Genomic DNA, 25,969 nt, shown 5'->3' with positions numbered 1-25,969 from the left:
GGAGTAGCTGGTTTGTCAGGGCCATTTCATAAATGTTAAATGGAAACAGCGGAGATACGCTGCATAATGGCCCTGATATAATGCACCTATTCTGAGCTGGAATCTAATGGCATAATGGGGAGAGAGCAAAGGCAAGGAGAAGATAAAAAGAAAGGAATAAGTGGAAAGGGTAGGAAGGGGAGGGAACAGTAAAAGAAATGCAGCGTACCCTCCAAAGACGAACCAGGATCCAGTTGGTTTGAGCCCAAGGTCTCTGTTCATATGGAGCCAGTAAGTTCCTCATCATAGCCATCCGCCTGGGAGATATTACATCATAAAAAGAAAGAAAGAAAGAAAGAAAGAAAAAGCACCCAAAAGAGACAATTAAAATATTGAACCAAAAGAAATCCTTTCTAATTGGTTGGTTTTATGCAATTTTCAGGAACTAGGTTGCACTGGTATTTCATAATCGGGCATAATTACCAAAGTTACCAAATTTCAATAATGAGTGCTTCAAAACAAAACTATAAACTAAGCAAAACTGAATTATGAAAAACAAAACAAACTAAAAAACTAAAAAGTAAGACTAAACTATCAACAACAGCAGACAAATTATTTAAACTTTCAGACACAAAACAAATAAGCAAAACTAAACCACAAAAAAACAAAACTAAACCATCAACAACAGCAAAAAAAAAAAAAAACACATCAAATACAAAACAAATAAGCAAAACTAAACCATAAGAAACACAAAGCTAAACTAAACCATCAACAACAGCAAAAAACAAAATTTACACCATAAAATACAAGACAAATAAGCAAACTTAAACCATAATAAACCAAAACCAAGCAAAACTAAAAACAAAATTAAACTAAATACAAACCAAAAAGCAAAACTGAACCATGAAAAAAAACTAACAAAAAACTGAACAGCAAAAAAAAACAAAACAAAAAAAAACAGCAAAACAAAAACTGAGCTATGAAAAACAAAACTAAGCAAAACTGCACCATTACCAACAAAAACAAATTTAAACCATCTAATACAAAATAAGACAAAAAAGTAAAACTAATCCATAAAAAATAAAACTAAGCAAAACTAAACCATCAACAACAAAGCAAAAACAAATTTAAACCAACAAATACAAAACAAATAAAAAAAGCAAAACTTCTCTATGAAAAACAAAACAGCAAAACAAAACCATCAAAAACAAAGCAAAAACAAATTTAAACCATCAAATATGAAACAAAAAACAAAACTAAGCAAAACTAAACCTTTAACAGCAAAAGGAAAACAATTTTAAGCTAACAAATATAAAACAAAACAAAAAATAGCAAAACTGAACTTTAAAAAACAAAACAAAAACAAAAAAGCAAAACTAAACCATCAACAACAGCAAAAAAACTAATTTAAACCGTCAAATACAAGACAAATAAGCAAACCTAAACTAATACCTAAACCAAACCTAAACCAATAATAAAACAAAACCAAACAAAATTGATCCATCAAAAACAAAGCATAGAGTATGTTTTTGGTCTAAAGTAAAATGAAAACAGGTAATGCAGTAACAAAAAACACTAATTAATCACTGCATTTTGATGCAAACTCAGGCTTAAGCACTTACTGTTCTTCTGGGATCCTTTCCACGGCACGCAGGGATTGTGGGTAACACACATAACTGGCTAAAGCCTGCATCAGTGAATCTTTGATATCTGTGGATGAAAATAAATGAGGAAGAGAAGACACTGTTCAGTACTTTTTATGATTCAATTAATTGTATGTCCCGGTTTACTCTGAAATATGTTATGCAAATAAAATGGGCTGTATATGGCAATTAATCTTTAAAAAAGGTCTTCTTTTGTGCATTTGTATGGATGACTGTTGTATCACTTCCAAGTTTTGTATGAAACAAGAAGCTTTAATGATTTTCTAACACCTCAGTCTCCCTTTGTTAAGAAAAAATTCCTAGATCAAAACAAAGAGGCAAAAAATAATCATTTAATCACTAGAATTGCCAACAAAAAGAGCTATTCAGATATAAAAAGCTAGATGAAATGTGAAACTAATTCATATTAAAGACTGTGTTAAAACTGATGTATTCGGCAACAGAGCACACGGAAAACAAGATAAATATGCAAAACAATCTAAATACATCAGCATAACGGAGTGCAAACATAATGAAAAGCCTGCTTATGAAATGAAATTTAAACAAATGGGTCGTGTCTAACAACATCTGTTCATTTGCATATCACATCGCTCATGATTCACGAGTCGAGAGTATTTCATAGCCTTAACCTTAAACAGGATTAAGAAAACACTACGACTACAACTCATCACGCAAATGACTTCATGTTGCCTGAGAGCTGAGAGAGGAAGCTTTTAATTATACCTTTACGTGAGAAATGAAGCGAAGTGATGAACGGTACAAGCCAACGGCTATATTAGGTTAAAGAATTCCCATTAAAACAGCCGAAGAATTGATTATGCTACGTATTTTTGGGCCGCTTGCTTTTTTCTGAGTCTTTTCCTGCAGTTTAATGGGAGCAGAATATTAACAGAGGCAGGGAGGATGGATGGATGGAAAATAAATAATGTCAGATGGATGAATGGACAGATGGACAGACAGATGGATGAAAGAAGAGAATGAAGGACAAACTGAAAAATGGATGGATGGATGAAAAAAAAATAGACTTGGATGGATGGAAAAACAGACAGATTATGGAGGGAAAAATATTGTCTGTGGATGAACGGACGGAAAACAGACTGTTGGATGGATGGACAAGTGAATAGATGAAAAAACAGATGGATGGATGGATGGAAAAAACAGATTATGGATGGATGGAAAAATACTGCCGGTGGATGAACGGCTGGAAAAATAGACTGTCAGATGGATGAATGGATGGATGGAAGGATGGATGGAAAAATGGATGGATGGATGGGTGGATGGATGGATGAAAAATAGACTTGGATGGATGGATGGATGGATGGATGGAAAAACAGACTGTCGGATGGATGGATGGAAAAATAGACCGATTATGGATGGAAAAATATTGTCGGTGGATTAACAGATCAAAAAAACAGACTGTCGGATGGATGGGTGGATGGATGAAAAATAGACTTGGATGGATGGATGGATGGATGGAAAAACAGACTGTCGGATGGATGGATGGAAAAATAGACTGTTGGATGATGGATGGATGGATGGAAAGAGACTGTCGGATGGATGGATGGAAAAATAGATAGATTATGGATGGAAAAATATTGTCGTGGATAAACGGATCAAAAAACAGACTGTCGGATGGATGGATGGATGGATGGGTGGATGGATGGATAAAAAAATAGACTTGGACAGATAAATGGATGGATGAAAATTAGACTATTGGATGGATGGATGGATGGATGGAAAAATAGAGTGTCGGATGGATGAATGGATGGAAAAAACAGATTATGGATGGATGGATGGTTGGATGGAAGGATAGATGGAAGGATAGATGGAAAAATGAATCAATGAATAAACAGACGGATGGATGGATGGAAAAATAGACTGTTGGATGATGGATGCATGGATGGATGGATGGATGGATGGAAAAACAGACTCAGCTGGATGGATGAATGGATGGATGGAAAAACAGACACGGATGGATGGATGGATGGATGGATGGATGGATGGATGGATGGAAAAACAGATTGCCAGATAGATGGAATGCAATTGAAAGTTGAATGGATGGATAGAAAAATAGACTGTCGGATGGATGGATGGATGGATGTATGGATGGAAAAAATAGACTGTCGATTGGATAGGTGGAGAGAAAGATGTAAAAATGAATTGTTTAATGAATGGATGGAAAGTGAAAATAGAAAGCTTGTCAGATGGTTGGATTAGTGGACAAACGAATGGATAAACAGTCAGTCAGATTTGATGGATGGATGGGAGGATAGCCAGACTGACAGGTGGATAGATGGATGGATGGATGAATAGACAAATAGATGGAAAACTAACTAGACTGTGGAACTGATGGATGGACAGATAGATAGGTTTATGAAATTATAGATTCATGTTTATGAAATAGTCACAGCAAATAAAGGGTTATAGCATTCTTACCAGTGCCAACGATACGCGGATCAGCGAAGTGTTTGGCGAGAATGGCTGCGAGCTGAGTGAGCGTGTCCTCATAACCTGAGAGGGACAAACATCACACAACAACATGAGTGTGACACAAACAACTGCTCCGGAAAGACCAAAGTTCTCACACACACTAGTTAAACTGTTGTGACCAGTAATAACGGAGAGAGACCTGGAAGTTCTTCCATGCAGTTGGAGGGGCTGAAGTAGTTTTTGAGGGCGCTGTAGCTGTTCATGGCCACGTTGAGGTAGAATTCGGGCATGAATGCGAACAGGGAGCCTGTGCTGTCCGCATGCTCGATGGTGCGGATACACACCCGCAGGAGCCAGTACACGTCCAGCATCTTTTCCTGCATTCACAGATATCATTTGAATAAAGAGTATACACAAACACCTTCCATCTGAACTTTCTGCAATTTTTGCAGTGGAACGAATGATTATCAACCCCTTTAAAGCTGATTTTAAATATGCAGAAAGTTCTTTGATGAATGCGTTGACATTTACTGAAGTTTACATACAACTTCCTGTTCCTAAATGCCCTTTTGAAAAGCCATTATGTGGCTGACTTAAATGTCTGGAGTTTATGGGGCACATCGTAAGCAGAGAGCCCTGACAGTCTTCAGCCCACCTCACACTGGGCACTTCATCGTAAAATTATATCCCATGCAGTAGATAAAGAATTGACACTGCTTTAAAAATCAGTGAGACAGTTGGTTCACCCTATGTTTTTGGCCAATGCCGTCAGCGGTACCTTTGAGTAGATGGTGGCGTTGATCCAAGCCAACCTACGACTCAGGTGGTTCAGCTTTTCAGCGAACACTTTTTGGCTCTTCTGCAACTCTTCTAAAATATCCGGCCTCTGACAAAACAAATTAATGAATACTAATAAAAAAGAGAGCCTAATGCATAGAGAAAAGAGCTGTGTTAGCGTTTAAAAGAGTAAGAGTGACTTTATGAATTTAAATATAGCTCAACACTTTGATACAGAGGTCTTACTCTGCTCGGGCATCGGGCGATCTTCTCGTCCGTGTCCTTTAGGGCGACTGCGTACTCATGAACATCATCCGATACAACCACCATCTGCAGAAAACATACAAAAAAAAAAAAAAAAACAAAGACAGCATCAGGCTCTGTTTCTCACTGTGAGCATGTACAGAAAATTGCCCTTGATCTCAAGGCAACATAATCGCTAGCCATCCTGCTGGAGTTCAAAATAGCCACCAATTTTGGAAGTCGGGGAAAAGGGAAAATTATCACCACAGTGACCTTGTCCTCTGAGCAGAGACAAGGTTTCAGTGGGTAATACTGAAGAGAGCACAAGCCCAACTGATTGAGCCGAACAGGTCGCTTTACGAGACACATGAATGCCAGAACTACAGTATACAAAATTATGTTACACAATCAATTATACATAAACACACATGCCAAATTCAGTATTAATCATTATTGTGGCTGTAATAAACTCCACTGCTCAAGGAGCGATGGAGTTCCTTTCAAATGTTGACTTTGATTAAGCGATACTTTATTTTCAACTTTTCAATTATTTCCTTCATTTTCCGATATGATATGAGATTTGAAAAGGGAGAAAGAAGTCAGCCAAAGGCGGATTCGAACCCGAGTCCACACGCTTTATCCTCTGCGCAACTGGAGCTGATGATCAACAATCATCTTTTGGGCTGTTGACTAGCCCAATCACACACTGGTGGGCACACACCGGTGGACAATATAGTTATTTTTAATGCAATTTTTAATGGGGGACCCCCCTCGAAATGCGATAGGGCAAGTTTTGGGCTAGTTTTTAGTAGTAATTGGGCGGGTTTTGCTGTAAAAATCTGGCAAGCCTGATTTCGGGTCTCTTGATCCTGATCCGCTTAACATTCACACTGGCATATTTGACAGCGAACCTAAAGGCATAAGTGATACGTTCACAACTTGACTGGTCGGGTTGAATGTTCAATGGAATTCACCAAACACCTCAAACAAAATGTGTGTTGGACTTGGACACAAACTGTTTGGTGACATCAAAGTACCCATTCACCATTCGGTCTCAGCGCCGCTTTAAGTCGCTAAATACACCTAATCTGCTGGACTAAGCGAGCTCACTGTGCATGTGATTTTATTTTCACCACGTGCAAACTCACGAAGAGCTCATAAAAGGTACTTTACCTCCTCGTTGCTCCACGTTTGCCCTCTGCTCATTTTGTTTTGGATACACCGCTTGTTCCGCGTCGTCAAATCATGTTGCATAGCGTCGCATCTTGTCATTACTAGGGATGTGCGCAACGACTAAAGTTTTGTATCCAACTAGTCTAAAAGCAATATACCCCTAAAAGATGGTAAGAAAAAACCTATGTATGTGCAGGTCTGGTGAACTACGAAAAAAGGCGCTCAGCAGGAACTGAAGTCGCAGCCACGCAGAGATAAACGAAAAGCAAGAGTTTTTAGAAAGCGCCTGGACATCCCACACTACTACCGAAGTGGGTCTTCGTTTGGAGGAATAGACGGTGTGGACAGGATCACAGTGGCGGCAGGTTGTAATGAATGCCATGATTGACATTTGCTGGCTTTGGCTAGCCTCTAAGCTTACGCCTACGACGTGCATGTTATGCATCGCTCCAGTAGAATTATTGTAAGCCAATTTGATATTACACTTTTCAGATTCGTTCTAATTCAAAATAATTCCACACCTTAGTCTTGGTGATGAGGGCATGCGAGGTCTGAGGTAAAAACGTAGTTTTCACCCAGATACACTTTTAAAAATAATGTATTATTTTTCAAACATTTAATTTTAACTTGTTATTTAAAAGGTTATAAAATGTAACGTTAGAATTACGGCAATTTCAATGATAAATGATAATCAAGCGTTTTTTTTTCTGTTGTGTAGTCGACTATTATTTTCAGTGTCAACAAGTATTAGTTGTACCGTTCAGTTGACTAGTTGACTAGACCCTAGTCATTACATTGTGTTTTTGGTTTGTTTAGAAGTATTTAGTCCGTGTTGCATTCACATTTCATTCAAACCGCACCAGAGTTCATTTGGAAGCGGACCGAGATCTTTTTGAGATGGTCCTCACTGCCGAACACAAGATCCAGAGGGCGAGGTTGGATCCATCTCCACCCCCTGATCCCTAAACCCACCCATCTTCACCCTTGAACCTACCATCTCCATCCCCTAGATGTGGATCCAACCCCTCCCTCTGGATCTTGTGTTCTGCAGTGAGGGGCTACTGATCTTTTTAGCGGCCTCCATCTGCTTGTTTGGTGCACACCAGGATTCAGATGATAGGGTTCACACTTACTCAAATGAACTGTACTAACAGAGCAACCGCACCAGATTCGTTTTAATTGAACCAAGCATGACAAGTGTGAACAAACTCTAAGTTAACAATACAAAAGTGTGTAATCTTAAATTATTGTGCTTAAATATCCCATTTTCTGGCTAATATATTGTTGCTCAGATAACTGATAAAAGTCAGTTTGTGCTAAATAGAAGCGCTCCATGTGGCAATGCTGAGAATGCAACATGCATTTGTGTTGAATAGTTCATCCAAAAATGAACATTTTGTCATTAATTACTAACCTTTATGTCGTTCCAAACCCGTAAGACTTTCGTTCGTCTTCGGAACATAAATTAAGATATTTTTGATGAAATCAAAGAGCTTTCTGACCCTGCATAGACAACAATGCAACTGACAAGTTCAAGGCCCAGAAAGGTATCAAGGACATCGATAAAACAGTCCATGTGACATAAGTGGTTTATTTATTTAATTTTATGAAGCTATGATAATACTTTGTGTGCAAAGAAAACAAAAATAACAATTTTATTTAGAAATTTCTTCTCTTCTGTGTCAGTCTTCAACGCACAAGGAAGGTGAGGGTGAGAAATTGATGACACAGTTTTCATTTTTGGGTGAACTATCCTTTTTAAGTTTGCAAACGTATGTAAAGTTTGTTACAGGCTTTGGATGAAAGCTACCAGCTTTGAGAAAAGGAAAAAAATATCAGTATGCAGCTCATTTCAATTTTTGAAACCGCTTTAGGCTGCTCTCAAAATACAAAGCTCGGATTATAAATTGAGATTATGTTCATGCAGTTCTCTCAAACTCAGAAGAATAAAAAATGCATTACAACTTGATGAAATAACGAGGTATGGTGGTGACAGTTCAAACTGTGGTTGAATTCCTCTGAATATCAATAATAAAGACAAGCCTCCTGACGGCACTGTGCCAAGCCAATTAACAGAGCCTTTATGAAGTCATGTAAGTCGAATCAGACAGTTTTGGTTGACGGGCTACGGCGTAAATCTCATCAGGATCCAACAGAGTTGGAGAGAAATCACAGCGTGAGCTGAGCCACTTTTAATTCGCTTCCAAAGCTACGGTACGTCACCGATGGATCACATCAATACCAACAACTACTTTCTCATACCGTGCCATCCCTTTCAATTTTAATTAAATTTTACTTCTACGACACTTTGCAGAAATGGATATTGTTCTGAAGCAGAAACAAAGAAAGTGTCTCACAAACCCCACTGGTGCAGTGATTCGCATCAGCAGTGGCATTGAAAAACTCCCTGGAGGAAGAAACCTTGAGATTAATTACTTCAGAAAACTGAAGTACAAAGCAAGGCAGAATTTTCTTGCTGCTGCAGCCTAGTGGTTGAAGATTTTGGCTGGTTACCAAAAGGTTTAAATCCCAGGGGTGAGAATGATAACCTGAGGTTACTCTTGGGACACTGACTATGCAAATTACTTTGGATGAAAAAGATTTGCTAAGTGACTAATTAACAGGGTCAAGAATGGACACTCAGACAAGGCCCGAATGAGAATAAATCTTGGCTTTGACAAAGAAATAAAATGTTGTTACTCACCAGTTGACTGGTAGCATTTTTTTGGAATTGAAACACTATACATTATACACAGTCAGGCTTTTAACGCAAATGGTGTGTATGATTAAAATTGTACATGTGTGATTAAAAGCGTTTATTCAAATGAAACCATCTAATAAAGTCTGTTAAAGAAAACAATGTGCTAAAAATGTGTGGAAATTAGGTAAAAATGTACCTAGGAGTCATTTTATTTCTCCAGAACTGCATGTGGCAATATAATAATATAATATAATATGCATTAAAAAAAAAAAAAAATTTTAGATTTGTTCTGTTTTGTTGCTTTGTTCTGTTCATTTTTTTATGCTTTGTTCTGTTTTGTTTTTCTCCTTTGTTTTGTTTTGTTTTGCTCTGTTTAGGTTTTTCATGCTTTGTTCTGTTTTGTTTTTTGTTTTTATGCTGTGTTCTGTTCAGTTGTTTTGTTCCATTTGTGTTTTATTTTGCTATTTGTAACAAAACGTTTTAAGTTTAGTTTAGTTTATGCTTTGCTCTGTTTAGATACTGTAATGCTTTGTTTATTTTTGTTTCTTTGTTTCATGCTTTGTTCTGCTGTTTATGTTTTGTTCTGTTTTCTTTTGTTGTTGTTTTTGCTTTGCTCTGTTTTCTTTTTTATGATTTGTTCTGTTTAGTTTTTTTATGCTTTGCTCTGTTTAGTTGCTTTGTTCCAGTTGTTTTTTTGTTTTTTACTATGATTTGCTTTGTTTAGGGTTTTTAATGTATTGTTTCATTTGTTTTTTATGCTTTGTTCTGTTTTTAATGTTTTGTTTTGTTTTTTGTTTGTTGTGTTTTTATCCTTTGTTCCATTTTGTTTTTCATGCTTTGCTCTGTTTTGTTTTTTGTTTGTCTGTTGTTTGTTTTCATGCATTGTTCTGTTTTTTTTTGTTTTTTTTTGCTTTGTTCCATTTGTTTTGTTTCGTTTTGTTTTAAGCTTTGTTTTTTTATGATTTTTCTTTGTTTAAGGTTTTTAATGCTTTGTTTCATTTGTTTTTTCATGCTTTGTTCTGTTTTTAATTGTTTTTAATTGTTTTGTTTATTTATTTGTTATGTTTTGTTCTGTTTTTTTATGCTTTGCTGTTTTGTTTTTTGTGTGTTGTGTTTTTATGCATTGTTCTGTTTTTTTTTAAGCTTTGTTACATTTGCTTTGTTTTGTTTTGTGTTTTTAACCTTTGTTTTGTTTTTATGCTTTGCTTTGTTTAGGGTTTTTAATACTTTGTTTCATTTAGTTATTTTATCCTTTGTTCTGTTTTTTTATGTTTCGTCTTGTTTGTTTTTTATGCTTTGTTCTGTTTTGTTTTTTAAGTTTTGCTGTTTTATTTTTTGTTTGTTTGTTTCTGTTTTTTACGGTTTGCTCAGTTTAGCTGCTTTGTTCTGTTTAGTTTTTATGCTCTGTTCTTTGTTTTTTGCTGTTCTGTTTTGTTTCACTTGTTATTCTTGGTTCTGTTTTGTGTTTGTTTTTATGATTTGTTTTGTTTTTTTTACACTTTGCTCTGTTTAGTTAATTTTTTATGCTTTGTTGCTTGTTTTTTGTTTGTTTGTTTGTTGTCTTGTTTTGTTTTGTTTTGTTTGATCATTATGCTTCATTATGGTTGTTGTGCTTCATGCTCTGTTCCAGGTTTCTGTTTTGAAGTGTGTGTGTTTTGACTTTTTTAATAACTGATTATTTTGAAATGTTTAAGTGTCTTTTAACAAAGATTTATTACTGGTAATTATTGGACTCTGGCATTAAGACATTAAAACAAAATTATGAGAAACAATTTAAATATTGAGGGTTAAAAAAGCTACATTATTCCGTGGTCATATGACCAATATATAGAAGAATAAAATAATATGGCTAGTAGAAAACATTTATTACTGATAAATTCACCTGCCATCTCCGGGTCTGAGCTTTGAGTGGGAACGCTACTGTTTTCATTCTTCAATGACACTGTTATCCTTTTCTCTAATAGATTATTTGCATCATGCTGGATGTTGTAATACCATTAATATACAGCCAAAACTATGCACCGCTTCCATAGTTACGTAACACTTCTCTTTTGATGAATGACAGCTTGTTTGATAAATTACTCACAGCTCACAATCTGACAGTCAGTTCTCAGCCATTTCAATAATGCATTTGATTGGCTCTTCACAACCATTTTCTGAAACAAAAGTGCCAGTAGGATTAATTAAAACTTTATGAATAAAACAAAGCACTCCAGACGACGATGTTTAAGGAGAAATTCACCTAAAAATGAAAAACTGTGTCATCATTTACAGTGCTCTCAATGGAGAGATTGAGACATACAATAAAAGGAGCTGTCAAGCAGCAAAAAAAAGATTTACAAAGCACCCCATATTAGTCATACACCATATTCCAAGTCTTCTGAAGCTATACTATGGGTCTACGTAAAAAAAAAGAGACAATATTTTAGTCATTTTTCATAGGAAATCTTTCCCGCTGTAATAACACTCCAATGCACAGCTACTTTTGAATGGCCATCAATGGAGAAAGTTGTTCTTCCAGACCAGCCAAAATCAGAACAATAGGAAATGATGACAGGACTTTCATTTTCGGGTGAACTAGACTGCACCCGAAAGCAAAAAACAAAAGGTAGATATGCATAAAAATTCAGCACTGAGAGGCAGAGAAACAGCGAGAATGTCTTTACTACAGAGGGCAATCACTCTCCGTGATTGAAACGCCTTTTCTTCAAGCGTAAGGACACACACAGGGAGACAAAGGTTGATGTGCTACAGAACTCCGCCGAGCGAAGCACTTTACGAAGAGCATGAATTATATAGACTTCACGACCATCAAGTGAGGCGCAGTTTTTCTGTTTGACTCTTTTCTCCTCGCTGTTGAGCGAGTGAAACATTAAAACCGCTGCTGGCAGGACAGAGTCCATGTATTACCCAGCAGTGACTCACTGTTGAAAGCAACAACACGTCAACAAAAAGCGTTTATCAGCACGCTCGGAGACGTGGAATGGGACGGTCGGGATGAGCTGGCACACGAGACCCTCTCTAAATCAAACAGGAGTTTTTCAGCAAAATACACGCAAGTGAATTTGACGGAACTGAAGAGCAAAATGAAGAATGAGGGCCAAACTTTTTTTTGTCAATTACAAAGAAATATCCAGGATTCATTTAACTTTTAAATCAAAAGGGGAAAAAGAACTTACATTTAGCACAAGATAATGAAAGCTATTTCTATCTATCTATATTGGTCTTAACTGTCCAGAAAATAATACTTCAAAATGTTTGAAAATTTTGTAGTTGTACATTCTGCATAAAAAATAAAAAAAAACACACACCCCTACATATTAAAAAAAAAAAAAAAAAAAAAAAAAAAAAAAAGCATACATAAATGTACAAAATTAAACATTATTATTACAAGTTAACCTAAGATGCCTACATTTTTACATTTTCATTTCTTTCTTTGTTGGTTTATGTTTATTTATTTGTTTACTTATTGTTGTAAAACAATTTACAGATGTAATATTATGCTATTTATAGGTGAAAAAATATGCTATATTTATATATTAAATGTACATCTAAGAAAGTACAATATAACATTAAAACAGTGTGTACTGCAATATGAATAATACTGTAAAAAAATAATAATAATGAAAAATTGCTTAGTCATAATTGCTCAGAGAATAACACTTTAACCAAATGCTTGACATTTTTTGTAATCTTATATTTTGCATATAAAAATGTACAAAATAAGTGGAAACTTTATTATTAAAAGTTAACTTAAATTTTATTTTATATAATGTATATATAGTAATCACAATTTATGTTATATACCCAACATTAAATAGAAATTCTAGATAGACAGATTTTTTTTTCCAATCTAAAAACATTTTATCTTGTAAAATTTATTTTATTTTATTTTGTTTTATTTTAATTCATTTTACTTAATTTTATTGTTTTGTTTTGTTTTATTGTGTGGTTGTTTATTTTGTTGTTGTTTTTGGTCAAAACACAATTTATGTGTTATATTCCTGATATTAAATATACATTTTAGACAGATGTTTTGGATATATATATATTTTTAATCTAAAAATTGTTATCTTCTATCTGATTTTTTTTTTTTTATTATTTGCTTTGAAAAACTGGTTGTTGTAAAATATTTGTCTGATAACTAATATACACTGATTAATTATGCTTTAAATCTGCTTCTTGACATGATATTAATAAACTATAATAATAATAATAATAATAATGCTGTAGGTCCAATACTAACTCCTCTCCAAATCTAGAATTAAGCCAACTATAATATGAGATGGATTTTATTGTAAAACAATGTAATAATCTTATATTTTGCATTAAAAAAAATATTTTTTTTTATTATAAGGTGAAATATAAATGTAAATTCGCCCAATTACAATAGATATGTTAAATCTCAACGTGTACTGTATCATGAAACCTCACATACATGCTTTCAAATTCAGATGCGACTGATGTGTGACCTCACAAACCCGTTGGAATGACATCAAGGCAAAACTGTTAAGACAAGCATCGTCAGATGTCAGTAACAAAGAAGCTCGGACTTCAGGCCCTGTGTCTCTTCCACCCGTTCCCACAGGGCCACAGCGAGCAGGTCTCTGAGAGCCGTACCTTGCCAAGCTGCTGATGAACGCTCAGATTGTACATCATCACAACCCCATCCAGAATCTCCAGCAGGGACTTCTCTGTGATTGGCTGGTCAGGCTCTTCTAACGGTCGCCCCAGCAACAGCCCATCGTTACCATGGCTTCCCTCGACTGGAGACGGCAGAGGGGAGATGGGGAGAAAGAAAAGAGGTTAAAAACTCATGTTCCCCTTGAGTTCAGCAATAGATTCATTTTTTCCTTTTTTGAGACACTCATTGCTAAGCTAATTGGTTTCCATTTAATTTTCTGTGAAGCTGTGGATTGAGACTGACATGCACTGCCAAATTGCTTTTTGAATCGGTATTTAAGTCATGTTGTCCTGTAAAAAAATATCAAAACATCATTAAAACTACATACAGTTGCTTAGGATAATAAGATATATTACTGGAGATCTGCATTTATATTCTCTGACCATTTCTGGAATTACATCATTTTTTCTTAATTCACTGGCAAACAGTTTAAGCATAAACCTCATGAAAATGTATTAGATTTATGATTAAAACAAGAGGAAGCAAATGTAATTGAATATATTTATTTGAAAGTAAATCTTAATAAATTAACATAAAAAGTAAAACAACTTTTTGCATAGAATATATCCTGAAGCTATTTTTTTTTTCATGTGATTTGCATTTTATACATCATTTACAGCACAAAATCCGGACAATTTAGTTAGAATTATGCTTAAAACAAGTAAAAGGCTATTTGCCAGTGGCATAAGAAAATAACGTTTTTTAAGCAGACATTGTGTAAAAGTCTTAATATCTCAATTTCAATTCAAATAAATTAAGAATAAATAAACTAAGAAGTAAAACTTGTCCTAAATGGTTTGTCCGATTTTCACCATCTTTAGACCATGCTGGCAAAAAGTTACCAAAAGCTTTTTGATATACCAAACCGTTTTCGTAAAGCATGTTAATGAATTGTATAAAATTTGCACAAAAATAAACATCTTCGCAGTGCTTTAGCAGATTTGGCCCAAACTTGGCATGTGTAATATCAAGCATGACCTGACGCCACGTAAGTAGTTTCGGCATAGCGCCACCTACTGGTCAGAAGATATAAGAATTTGACATTTTTGTGTATCATTTCTAAACAATTTCACCAAAAATCAAAAGAGTGATCTCATCAGATTTGCAGCAGCATATTGAAATCAAACGCTACCAAATTCTCCTATGTCAGACATTTTTAGAGAGAACCACTCTGAATTTTTCAAACGCTTTAACATATTGTTATAAATCTTAATAATTTTATAGAAACACCTGTGGGAAAGTTATGAAATTTGGCACATGAATAGAGGACAGTCTCATCATTAACCACAGTAAATTTGGAGTCTCTAACTCAAACTTTCTAATGCCCCCGACAGGCCAAATTTGCACTTGCATTTCTGCTTTTATTTGAAGAAAAAAAAAAAAAAAAAAATCACTTTTGAACCATAAGGTCTAAAAGCAAAATTCCTTTTTTTCCTCTGATTCCTCATACCGAGTTGAATGCATAACAAAATTTAAACCGTTTGACCAATTTTCACCAAATTTGACTTTGAATTTTGTAGTAAAATGCTTAACGTATTGTAATTAATCTTATGAATTTTATAGAAATGCTTGCGGGAAAGTTTTGAAATTTAGCACACGGATAGAGGACAGTCTCACCGCTAATCACAGCAAATTTGCAGTCTCAAACTCTCTAGCGCCACGAACAGGCTACATTTGCACTCAGATTTCTGCTAATAAGTTTTGAACCGTAAGGTCTAAAAGCAAAATTCTTGGCTCATAACGAGTCGAATGCATAACGAAATTTAAATTTCTACCAGTCAAGATTTTTCTCAATTTTGAATTTTCCAAAAAAAAATCTACTTTTTTTGGACTCATCCTAGACGGTTTGTCCAATTTTTACCAAATTTGTCTCAGATCATCTTCAGAGCATTCTGGCAAAAAATTACCAGAAACGTTTTACTATACGTTTTCATACAGTGCGTTAAAGAATTTGATAAAGTTTGTGCAAAAATGGACATAATATCTGCAAAGCTTTAACTGATTCTGACCAAACTTGGTAAGGTTTGTGCCCTGAGGGCACATGAGTAGTTTCAGCACAGCGTCACCTACTGGTCAAAAGAAATTTTGTGTATAATTAATAATTGTGTATAATTTGTGTATAATTACTGAACAGTTTGACCAAAAATCATAAGAGCGATCTCATTAGATTTGGAGCAGCATATCGAATCAAACGATACTAAATTGTCCTATGTCAACCATTTTGAGCGTGAACCATTTTGAATCTTGTGGTAAAATTATGCATTTTCAAACACTTTAATATATTGTTATAAATCTTTTTTTATGAAAACACTTGGGGGAAAGTTCTGAAATCTTGCACACTGATAGAGAACTGTCTCATCATTAACCACAGCAAATTTGGAGTCTCTAATTCAAACTCTCTAGCGCCACCAATAGGCTAAATTTGTACTCATATTTCTGCTAATTACTTTTTAGCCCTAAGCTCTAAAAGCAATTTTTTTTTTCCCTCTAATTCCTTGGCTCATGCTGAACGCATACCAAAAAATTATTTTCTACTGGTCAAGGTTTTTCTCAATTTTCAATTTTCTGAAAAGAAGCTACTTTTTTGAACTCGTCCTTTGTCCAATTTTTACCAAATTTGGCTCAGATCATCTTCAGAGCATTCTGGCAAAAAAATGACCAAAAATCTTTTGATATACCAAAGCGTTTTCGTAAAGAATGTTAACGAATTTGACAAAGTTTGTGCTAAAATGGACATGAGGCTATATATCGGCAACACTTTAGCAGATTCTGAACTGTTGTTGTAATAACTACGACCTGAGGACACACGAGCAGTTTTGGCACAGCACTACCTACTGGTCAAAAGATATTTAAAAAAATTCTGCTTATAATTTCTGACCAATTTCTGACTAGTGAAATTGTTCTCATTAGATTCAGAATGGCATGCTGAGTCAAAGAGTACCTAATTTCCCTATGTTGGCCTTTTTGAGTTTTGCGTTTAAGGTATATAGAAAATTATAACTATTTTTAAATCATTAAAAGAAATATATTTTATGTAGTGTTGTTAATATCAGTAGTAGTAGTAGTAGTAGTAGTAGTAGTGGTGTTGTTGTTGTGTAAAAATAAGAGCAAAAATAAGTTAGATGCTGGACTCACTGTCTTCCTCGGTTCTCTGCTCCACAGCAAGTGTCCGGACTTTGACCTTCTCCGGCGGGGCGAGGGGTCGTCGAGGGGTCATGAGGCTGACTGCAGCAGTGCTCAGGAAGCGGTTGGCTCTGCCCAGCGTCGGGGAACTCAACCAGCTGGGACGGGCCAAAGCGCCACCCATGGCCACAGCGCCAGACGGTCTCTGCCATTCCCAAACACACAACAGCATTCATCTTCAGCGTCTACATTCACAGCTGCATGACATTCAGGATAACGTCCTCAACTTGAAAACTAGATCAACTCCACTAAACAAAGCGCTCTAAACCAGACGTCCCCAATGAGATTCGGCTAAAGTCAAAATCAAGGTCACTTGTAATGGAACTAAATAGGGCCATATAATTGAAGTAAATGGAGACAGTTTTTGGAGAAACTGAAAGAAATGTGAAGCCTGTAATTTTGTAAAAGCACTTAAGAAGAATTATTTGGCTACAGTCTGTGTCTTACTTAAGCTAGAAAATTGTTTCAGTATATATTAATTTATAAATATAAAATTTACTGAATGTTCACCACAGAGGAATAAAAAAAAATAAATAAATAAATATATATATATATATATATATATATATATTATTCATTAGGACAAATTTAAGAGTAAGAGTGATGAATTATAATAATTTACAGTTAAAACTATTTATCATGTCATTTATTTTAGAATTTATCATTTATTAAATGTTCACCAATCTGAACCATTGTGCAAAAAAATACACCGTAATATTTTAATTAATATTTAAAATAGTATATTATATTAGATTAGATTATATTAGATTAGATTCCAATATTATATTATAAAGTATCTTATTAAATGTCTATAATAAAATTAATTTAATTCTAAATAATAATAATAAATATAATAATATAATAATAAAAGCATTTAAAATAATTTACTTTTAAAATATGTTACTTTAAAAAAAATAATTTATTGAATTTTTACCACTTTGAGCACTTTACTAAGGAACCACAATTTATTTTAGATTACATGGAATCAAATAAATGTAACTTAAATAATATAAATTATAACTGTATTTTATAGTATTACATTTTATTTTAAATTAAATTATATTTTATAGTTTACATTTGAATTGTATTTTATATTTATTTGTCATTTAAAAATAAATTATTCATTTTGTATTTAATATATAATTTAAATTATTTATATATTTAAAATAACGTAATTTTAATATAATGCTATTTTAAAATTAATGTCATTTTAGTAATGCTATGTAATATAAATGATAATTAAATTTAAAATAATAATTCTTAATTCACTTTGCAACTTTATATGCAAAACTGTTGTTACAGCATTAAAGTAAAACTGTACACACATTTACAGTACAATATAAATATAAAATCTATGGGTAAAAAATGAATTACAATGAATTACATTTAAAATTAACTAGATTGAATAATAATTTAGAATTTATTTTATAAAATATTTAAATAATTTATATTTAATTGTTATACATAATTTATTGAATGCTCACCATTATTTTACAAAAATGTAGCATTGTATAACATTACATATACATGCATAATAGTAAAAAAAAAAAATGCAACATTTAAAGTAATAATATAAATTTTAACATTTACTTCATTATTTACTTACTTTTACTTCTTTACTTACTTATTTGTAATAATTGTTAAATCACAAATGTTTTGATTTACATAAACTAGTGTTAAACACAGAATATCCCTTTATCATGCTTTTATAGTCGTCTTCCCAAAGTTACATATAAAGAAAAATGACTTTAGATGTTCAAATATGTTGTCAAAATGATTCTTGGCAGCCACTGATGTACCTGTGCAGCTCCAGTTTCCTCATCTTCATCCAAATCATCCATGGATGTGGCCTGGATCTCCGCCGGGTCTATGATGATGTTGGCTTTTGCAGCCAGGTCATCTAAAACATAATAATACAGTCAAACTATCAAGTTTAATATGCAAAACAACACCACAGTAAGTCATTTAGCCACTAGAAAGAGCAGAAGTTGGATTTGTTTTATAAATCAAACCCCTTTCGGAAGTGAATGTGGCTCAGATTTCAACACTCCATAAGTCATCTCAGAGGACGACAAGCTCACAAGTTTTATGAACACTTCAGTCTATAATTTATTAATGCACATTTGTCTTCTTCTGAACAGCTGAGCAATATAAAAAAATCTTGGCTTCAAGTCGTCAGAGGGCTTATAACAACTGCTTTAGGAGAGATATGGGCTCCACTTCACTGCAAAGGTCTACATTTTCAAGGCTACCCAAGGCCTGCTGTCCAATAGAAGCGTAAATGTGAGAAAAATGGGGCGGTAAAAGCAGTCTGGGAGTAATTCACTGGAAGAACGGAATGAGAGAGAAAAGGGTAAATCTCAGCCTTGAGAGTTCAGTGAGTGGAGGAGAGAGGTGTCGTACAGTATTTACACAATGATCCAGTTTCATTGTAAGGTGCAAGTCAAGTTCTGAAGTGACCCTTCGCCTTGCCTGCCTAACAAGTCTAAAGAGGATCTGTGTGTTTGGGTAGCTTTAAACACAATTTTGGGGAAAAACTGCACCAAAAGGAGGATTTGTAAAAGGAGGATTTATAACAGTAAACTAATGTATCCAACAGAGAATACTGGTGGTATTTTTACCCTATTATTTCTTTTCTTTTCTTTTCTTTTCTTATTATTAATAATTAAGTTTTAATAAATTATAAATAACTTATATAACTTATAAATAAATAAATAAATAAATAAAGTGTCTATGACAAAACAAATCAATTCATTATGACACAAATGTAAGTGTAATTATAATATTTACTTTTTTTAATTTATCATTTATTATATAATTTATCATTTATTGAATGTTCACCACTTTTAAAAAAATGGAGCATTATTTTATATATTTTATTATTATTATTATTATTATTATTATTATTATTATTATTATTAAATTAAAAACAATTTGTAATTTATTTTATCATTTATTATTTATTGAATGTTCACCACTTTTAAAAAATTGAGCATTATTTTATATATTTTATATATTTTATTATTATTATTATTATTATTATTAAATTAAAAACAATTTGTAATTTATTTTATCATTTATTATTTATTGAATACTCACCACTTTAACTGATTTTACCAAATAAATGAAATATATATATATATATATATATATATATATATAGATAGATAGATATAGATAGATATAGATATAGATATATAGATATATATATAAAATGATCTCTTAGGTTAGATTTCTATAATAAAAATAATTCTAAATAATTCTAATAATGATAATAATAATAATAATAATAATAATAATAATAATAATAATAATAATAATAATACATACATACATAAAATAATACACTTTATTATTATTATTATTATTATTATTATTATTATTATTATTCACCACTCTGAGCATATTTTACTTAAATAAATAAATAGTAATATAATGTATTTTATAATAAAGTAATATATTAAAAATAATAAAGTAATACATTTTATATTTATTTTACATTGGAATCATTTTAGCTTTATTATTAAATATAATTGCATTTAATGTAATTTTAAAATGTATTTTATAGTATTTCACTGTTTAAAATTTAAATAAATAATATATTTTGTTATTTTTGTATGCAATATATCATTTATTTTACTTATTTATATGTATATTAATGCTATTTTAATACACTGTTATACGGGTAATGCTATGTAATATGTATGATAATTACATTTAATATAATACTTCATAATTTATTTTACACCTTTATACATATAATTTCCTTAGCATAGGGCAAACTGAGCTACAGCAAATACAGTGAACATGAGTACGCAATTATCGAGATCACTAAACAATCTGATAAGTAAATCTAATAATTTATTGTACGACATCTTGAACGAAACCATAATTTAAGACCAAGTAGATGATGAATCTGACAGAGTGGATGACCTGAGAGTTATGGTTTCATTAATCTGGTGTCAGACTGATATAGCGTCTTCATTACACCTGTGGGACTGACCTCTGGCCGTCTGTCAGCTGACGTTGATCAATCTCAAACTCCGTAAACATCAAAAGTGTCACGTCTATAAATCTGACAAATATTGCACTGGCAAAACTGGGAACAGAAAGTACACTTGCCAGTCACAGACGACGTAAATAAGAGTCACTTGAGCAGTTAGTCACGATTCTCTGTAAGCAACCCGGCAAGCGTGCCAAAATCAGCCGGTGAAGGAAATAAACTGGCACGGGTCCGACTACGACAGCCACTTGCGTGCTACGGGTAAAAATATCAGGGTTTGCCACATAATGACCTTGATGAAGCCATTAGATGAAGTCAGAGAAAGAGCACAACGGTTTTACCTCAGATTGATGCTGGTTAGTGAAAACCGAGGTTAAAAGTTGAAACTTTAGTGTAGTTCAATAAAAACCTGCTGGAGAAATGTCAAATTGGCTAATGGGATTTTTTTTATTATTATGGTCATCATTATAAAACTGACAGAGATTACTTTTAAACTTGACCTAAATCAATACTAGGCAATCAATAAGCGCAATCATTATACAGTTGAGAGATGATGATATTGATTAAAGTAAATGTCAAAGGTAAAAGTAAAGGTGCTCTGGGTTGCTGCTACTTTTAATCCACTTACAAGTAACTATAATAGTCTTTCAGTGTTTACACAACACTGTTTCAACTCAAAACGGAAAACGTTATATGCGTTTTGGCATTCTTTTACACGACAACAGCATTTTGGGGCTGTGAAAACTTGATTTATTTTTTTGTCATTTTTGCCTTTATTAGGATAGGACAGATCAGAACTGACTGGAAGCGAAGTGGGAGAGAGATAGAGGGCGGGATCGGGAAAGTCGGGATTCGAACTCGGGACACCCATAGCGCAAAACTTTTAAAATCACATTTCAAAGTGCAAGTATTTGAAAAAAGATACTATTATCATCTCCGTGCCCTACAAAAAAACGTAAATATGTATAAAAAAAAAAAATAAAATAGTGATGTCAAGTGTCAAGGCAAGTAGTGTTTCTTTACAGAGTAGCATTGCCATCTACTGGCCTGGCATGAATAATACAGTGTTTTTGGTCATTTTCGCAGATCCATGTGAACAGGGATCATTTTGACAACATTGTTGTCTACTTGTGAAACTTTTCAAAAAAGCAAAGGAAAAACATTTCCGTTTTTAGTACATCACTATTGTGTAAAGCACGGCTGGGTTTTGACACCAATTTCACGATTCAATTCCATTTTGATTCACAAGCTTGCAATTTTATTTGATTCCGATTCGATTCGATTAGACCATTTCAAGCTACTACGTGCGACTACGAAAAAACAGTATTGCCTGATTTTGCTCCATTTCATCCGTAAAAAAAAACATACTTCCCCTGTAAATAACTTTAAGGAGTCAAATATCACTTAATGGGAAGGCTAATTTTTGACCAGATATTTTGATTGATTTGAAGGTGCTCCTGAAATTTTTGACTGTGCTCCTAAATATAAAAGTGAGTGTAGAGCCCTAAAAATCTCTTAACTAATGCTGTATACATGACAATTGGAACTCAATTACTATATTAAAAGTTAAAATTAACTGATTTGTATACAAACGCTTCAATTACACTCGGTGAAGTTTCTTATAATAATAAATTCACAAGTTTTTGGAAATATAAACATTTGAATGATGGCTGGATTTGGAACATAAATTAGTACTGAACAACAGGTAAAAATATAACGAATATGATATATGGTGAATATATTTAGCAAAATGTCCCTCTCTAGAGTCCATTTTCTAGCTGAGTAATGAGTTCATGTTCCCCGAATATGTTTTTCCGAGGTAAAAGTGTCATTACATTAAATATTTTTTACAACTGACTTCTGCGGCTGAAACACTAATTGAGCGATTAAATGAGACAGCATTTTAGTAAGTTGCACTCTTTCTTTTAATATACCTTCAGACATTCATTCATGTCTATTTTGTGCTGTAACTGGTAATAAAGCAGAGGAGATGATCAGTGCACGCACACTGCTGCTTCTATTAACATTAAACAGCATCAAAATAACATTTATTGTTTGAATACTGCAATAAAATGGACAGAATTTGAAATCTGAGACTTTGTTTCATATCAAAAGTAATGAAGCACAAGCTTATTACGATTTACTAGATGTCATGCAATACAATGTTTCATTCGTTAACTGAAAACAGGTTAGACTAATCGATTCTTGGGATTTAAGAATCAATATTGTTACTTTTTTACCCAGCCCTGGTGTAAATGTACCTTAAATCCCAAAGAATGCTTTGGGTTATGCGTGTGTGTACAGTGCGTACACCACCCGTTTTCTGTAAACTTGCATACTTTGTACGCACAGATCACACCTGCGCACTAAATTTGATTTGCACTAATTAGTTTTTCCACAAGGTGGCAGCACTGACACTAAAGAGAAACTAAATGAAACTAAAGAGACAAAATAACAACAAAATAGCGGAGATGGCAACAACAACAGACGGCTGCAATAACAAGTGCTTGTGTGAGACAGTATGACAGAGCAGCAACTTAGTTTAATAGAGGTACAAGGACATTTTATCGTTTTTAACGTTTGGAGAAAAACATGTTTGACTATGCACTGACTAGCATACACGTACAAAAAAAAAAAAAAAAAAAAAAAAAAAAGGATACTTTGGGTTTGCGCATTTTACTCTCCAAAAAGTAATCCGTTAAGATCTAACTCTACAAATACAAAATAAAATAACACAAGGATTACGTATTTAGGAAAATACAGATTTTTCCTTTGGCTTTTGCAGTATTGCAAAAAAATAAGCACTGTGTTCAACAAGATAATTTTCACAAATGATCACAATGTTTATGAATTTAAATAAATACAATCTAGATAAACGTACCGTAGTTTATAAACAAACTGCACCATGTTCACATGACTTCACCATCAAGTTTCTGATAACTCTTTCAGTCCTTATTTTAGGTTAAGTTGGAGCTAAAACAGTTTTCAAGAGCATGAAATAAGGAAAAGTACATGACTAGATGAGTTTATGTGTTCAGTGTGATGATGTTTAATGTCCCAGACAGCATCTGTAGTCTCATTTAGACAAATGTTAGCAACTACCTTGCTAATCAAATAAAAGTCACAAGTGCACTAGAAGTTCCAACTCGTTTCTGGGTTTTAGGACTCATTTTTCAGTGTTAGGGGTAACGTACTACAAGTAATGTGATTGCTTGAAGTAATCAGATTACTTTTTTCAAGTAACTGGTAAAGTAACTTATTACTTCAAGTTACAAGAAAATATCTGAGTTACTTTTACAAATAATATTGACTGACAGCTCTCCTGTTTGCATGCTGAGAGAAATCAATGCCTTGTGTGTGATGTTTAAACATGCAAAAAAAGTGCTTTTACATTGCCAAAACTAGAACTTTTTAATAATAAAAACAAACAAGCCCAGGCTAGATGAGAAAAAGTAACACAAAAGTAAAGTAACGCATTACTTTCCATAAAAAGTAACTATGTAAATAGTTACTTTCTCAGGGAGTAACACAATATTGCAAAGCAATACATAATGAAACATTATTTAAAAAAAAAATACTAATAAAAAATACTCTGCTGAATAAGATGAGGAGCAGATGGTGAATTTGGCTGCTTCATATTGAGTAGGAAAAACCCAGCAAGGTTTGGTAGCCAAAATCAACAAGAAATAATAACAAAATAAGACAGATTATGTAATGTATGTCAAGGAGGAAAAGCCCTCAGCAGCTGCTCAATGCAAACCAATATTGTCAAGATGAAGTCCAGATGACAAGGTTCAGTTTTTGTATACAAATTCAAAACAAACTGATCAAAACCGACAGCTGCTGACTGTCATAGCAAAATAAAAAAATGCGGATAAAACGAGAGTGTCCCATTCTTTACTCATCTTTTCCATTTTGTTTTACTCTTGGATGGCTTTGATTGTTTCCTCAAAGCCCCAAAAGAGTTCAATCAGGCGCCTGAGGGAGAAGGAGACGTTCTTGCAGAATCAGCGGGGAAACCAAGCAGGAACTGGAACAATGTAATTACCAGCTTTTAATCAAACGAGGCCAGAGAACGGGAACGCCGGAGGAAGATGTGTGTTTAAGCAGACAAAAGAAACGGAGAGACGGAGTGAGAATTAATGAAATTCAAACTTTGGCACAGCAGAGTTGTGACACATGACAAGACGTGCCTCGCCACTCTGTGTTAATGAAAACAAGCGTATACAAACACAATTGTCGAAGACGCCTTTTATATTAATCACAATGGGTGAATAACAGTCTGATTCATAATTTACGTAGCATCCGTTCTGTAGCACACCAGATTACGAGTGCCTCAAATCATAATATATCCAGAATAGTATGTTAAAGGTCAGACAGCAGATTTCTTTTACTATTTTGACATTTTATTGATAACTAGCCTATAATATGGGGAAACTGAATAATGAAATGAAGCAAATATGACTCATATTGTGCTTTCAACACGTACAAGCAGCAAAGCCATTTCAAGTTTCTCATGTTCTCATGTTTTTTAAACAAAAAGTTTTGAAGTAAACATTGCTCTGTTTGTTTGAAAATTTCGACCAGCTCTGCACAGCAACACTGACTCAACCAATGGCGTGAGTTTAGGCCGACCAATGGCAAACGGGGGAGTGTCCGGGAAACTTGTCTGACATTAAACTTTTCTTTCTTTTTTTTTTTTTTTTCAGTTGAGTAATGCCAGTTGCACATAAATGACTAATTTCACATTAACTACATAGTTTTTTCGACAGTTATAGCTATTTATAGGACACAAAATCCAAAAAAGCAGTAGTGTGGCATGAGAGATCACTATGTTACTGATTTTTGTCATATTGCATTGCAGATACAGCTTTACATCTATACGAAGTGTGACAACAAATCGAACAAAGCCTGATTCATTGGTTTGTTTGGATGGTTCATTTAAATTAAAGAGACAGTTCACCCAAAAATGAAAATTACCCTATGATTTGCTCACTCTCAAGCCATTCTAGGTGTATATGACTTTATTCTTTCAGACGAATATAATCAGAGTTATATTTAAAAAAAATGTCCTGGCTCTTGCAAGCTTTATAGTGGCAGTGAATGGCTGTTGAGATTTTGAAGACCAATAA

The 25,969-nt window shown here is 33.6% G+C and overlaps 1 protein-coding gene across 4 annotated transcripts in view; it reads right to left on the bottom strand.

The window, feature by feature from the left end:
- The window catches only part of LOC127153357 (E3 ubiquitin-protein ligase RNF123), a 149,753-nt gene that overhangs the window by 97,757 nt on the left and 26,027 nt on the right, over positions 1-25,969 (bottom strand). For all 4 annotated transcript variants that reach the window (XM_051094397.1, XM_051094398.1, XM_051094400.1 and 1 more), the window contains exons 22-30: positions 18,634-18,734; positions 16,787-16,979; positions 13,588-13,733; positions 5,097-5,180; positions 4,852-4,959; positions 4,273-4,450; positions 4,080-4,154; positions 1,602-1,689; positions 209-296 (exon numbers count right to left, since the gene is read on the bottom strand). In XM_051094397.1, coding sequence (XP_050950354.1) covers positions 209-296; positions 1,602-1,689; positions 4,080-4,154; positions 4,273-4,450; positions 4,852-4,959; positions 5,097-5,180; positions 13,588-13,733; positions 16,787-16,979; positions 18,634-18,734 — 1,061 coding nt within the window. The remainder of the gene's footprint in view (positions 1-208; positions 297-1,601; positions 1,690-4,079; positions 4,155-4,272; positions 4,451-4,851; positions 4,960-5,096; positions 5,181-13,587; positions 13,734-16,786; positions 16,980-18,633; positions 18,735-25,969) is intronic.

This window comes from Labeo rohita, chromosome 22, assembly GCF_022985175.1.
Source record: "Labeo rohita strain BAU-BD-2019 chromosome 22, IGBB_LRoh.1.0, whole genome shotgun sequence".
Taxonomy (NCBI): domain Eukaryota; kingdom Metazoa; phylum Chordata; class Actinopteri; order Cypriniformes; family Cyprinidae; genus Labeo; species Labeo rohita.
Note: the sequence above shows the minus strand (reverse complement) of the source record. Positions and strands in the feature narration are given on the sequence as shown.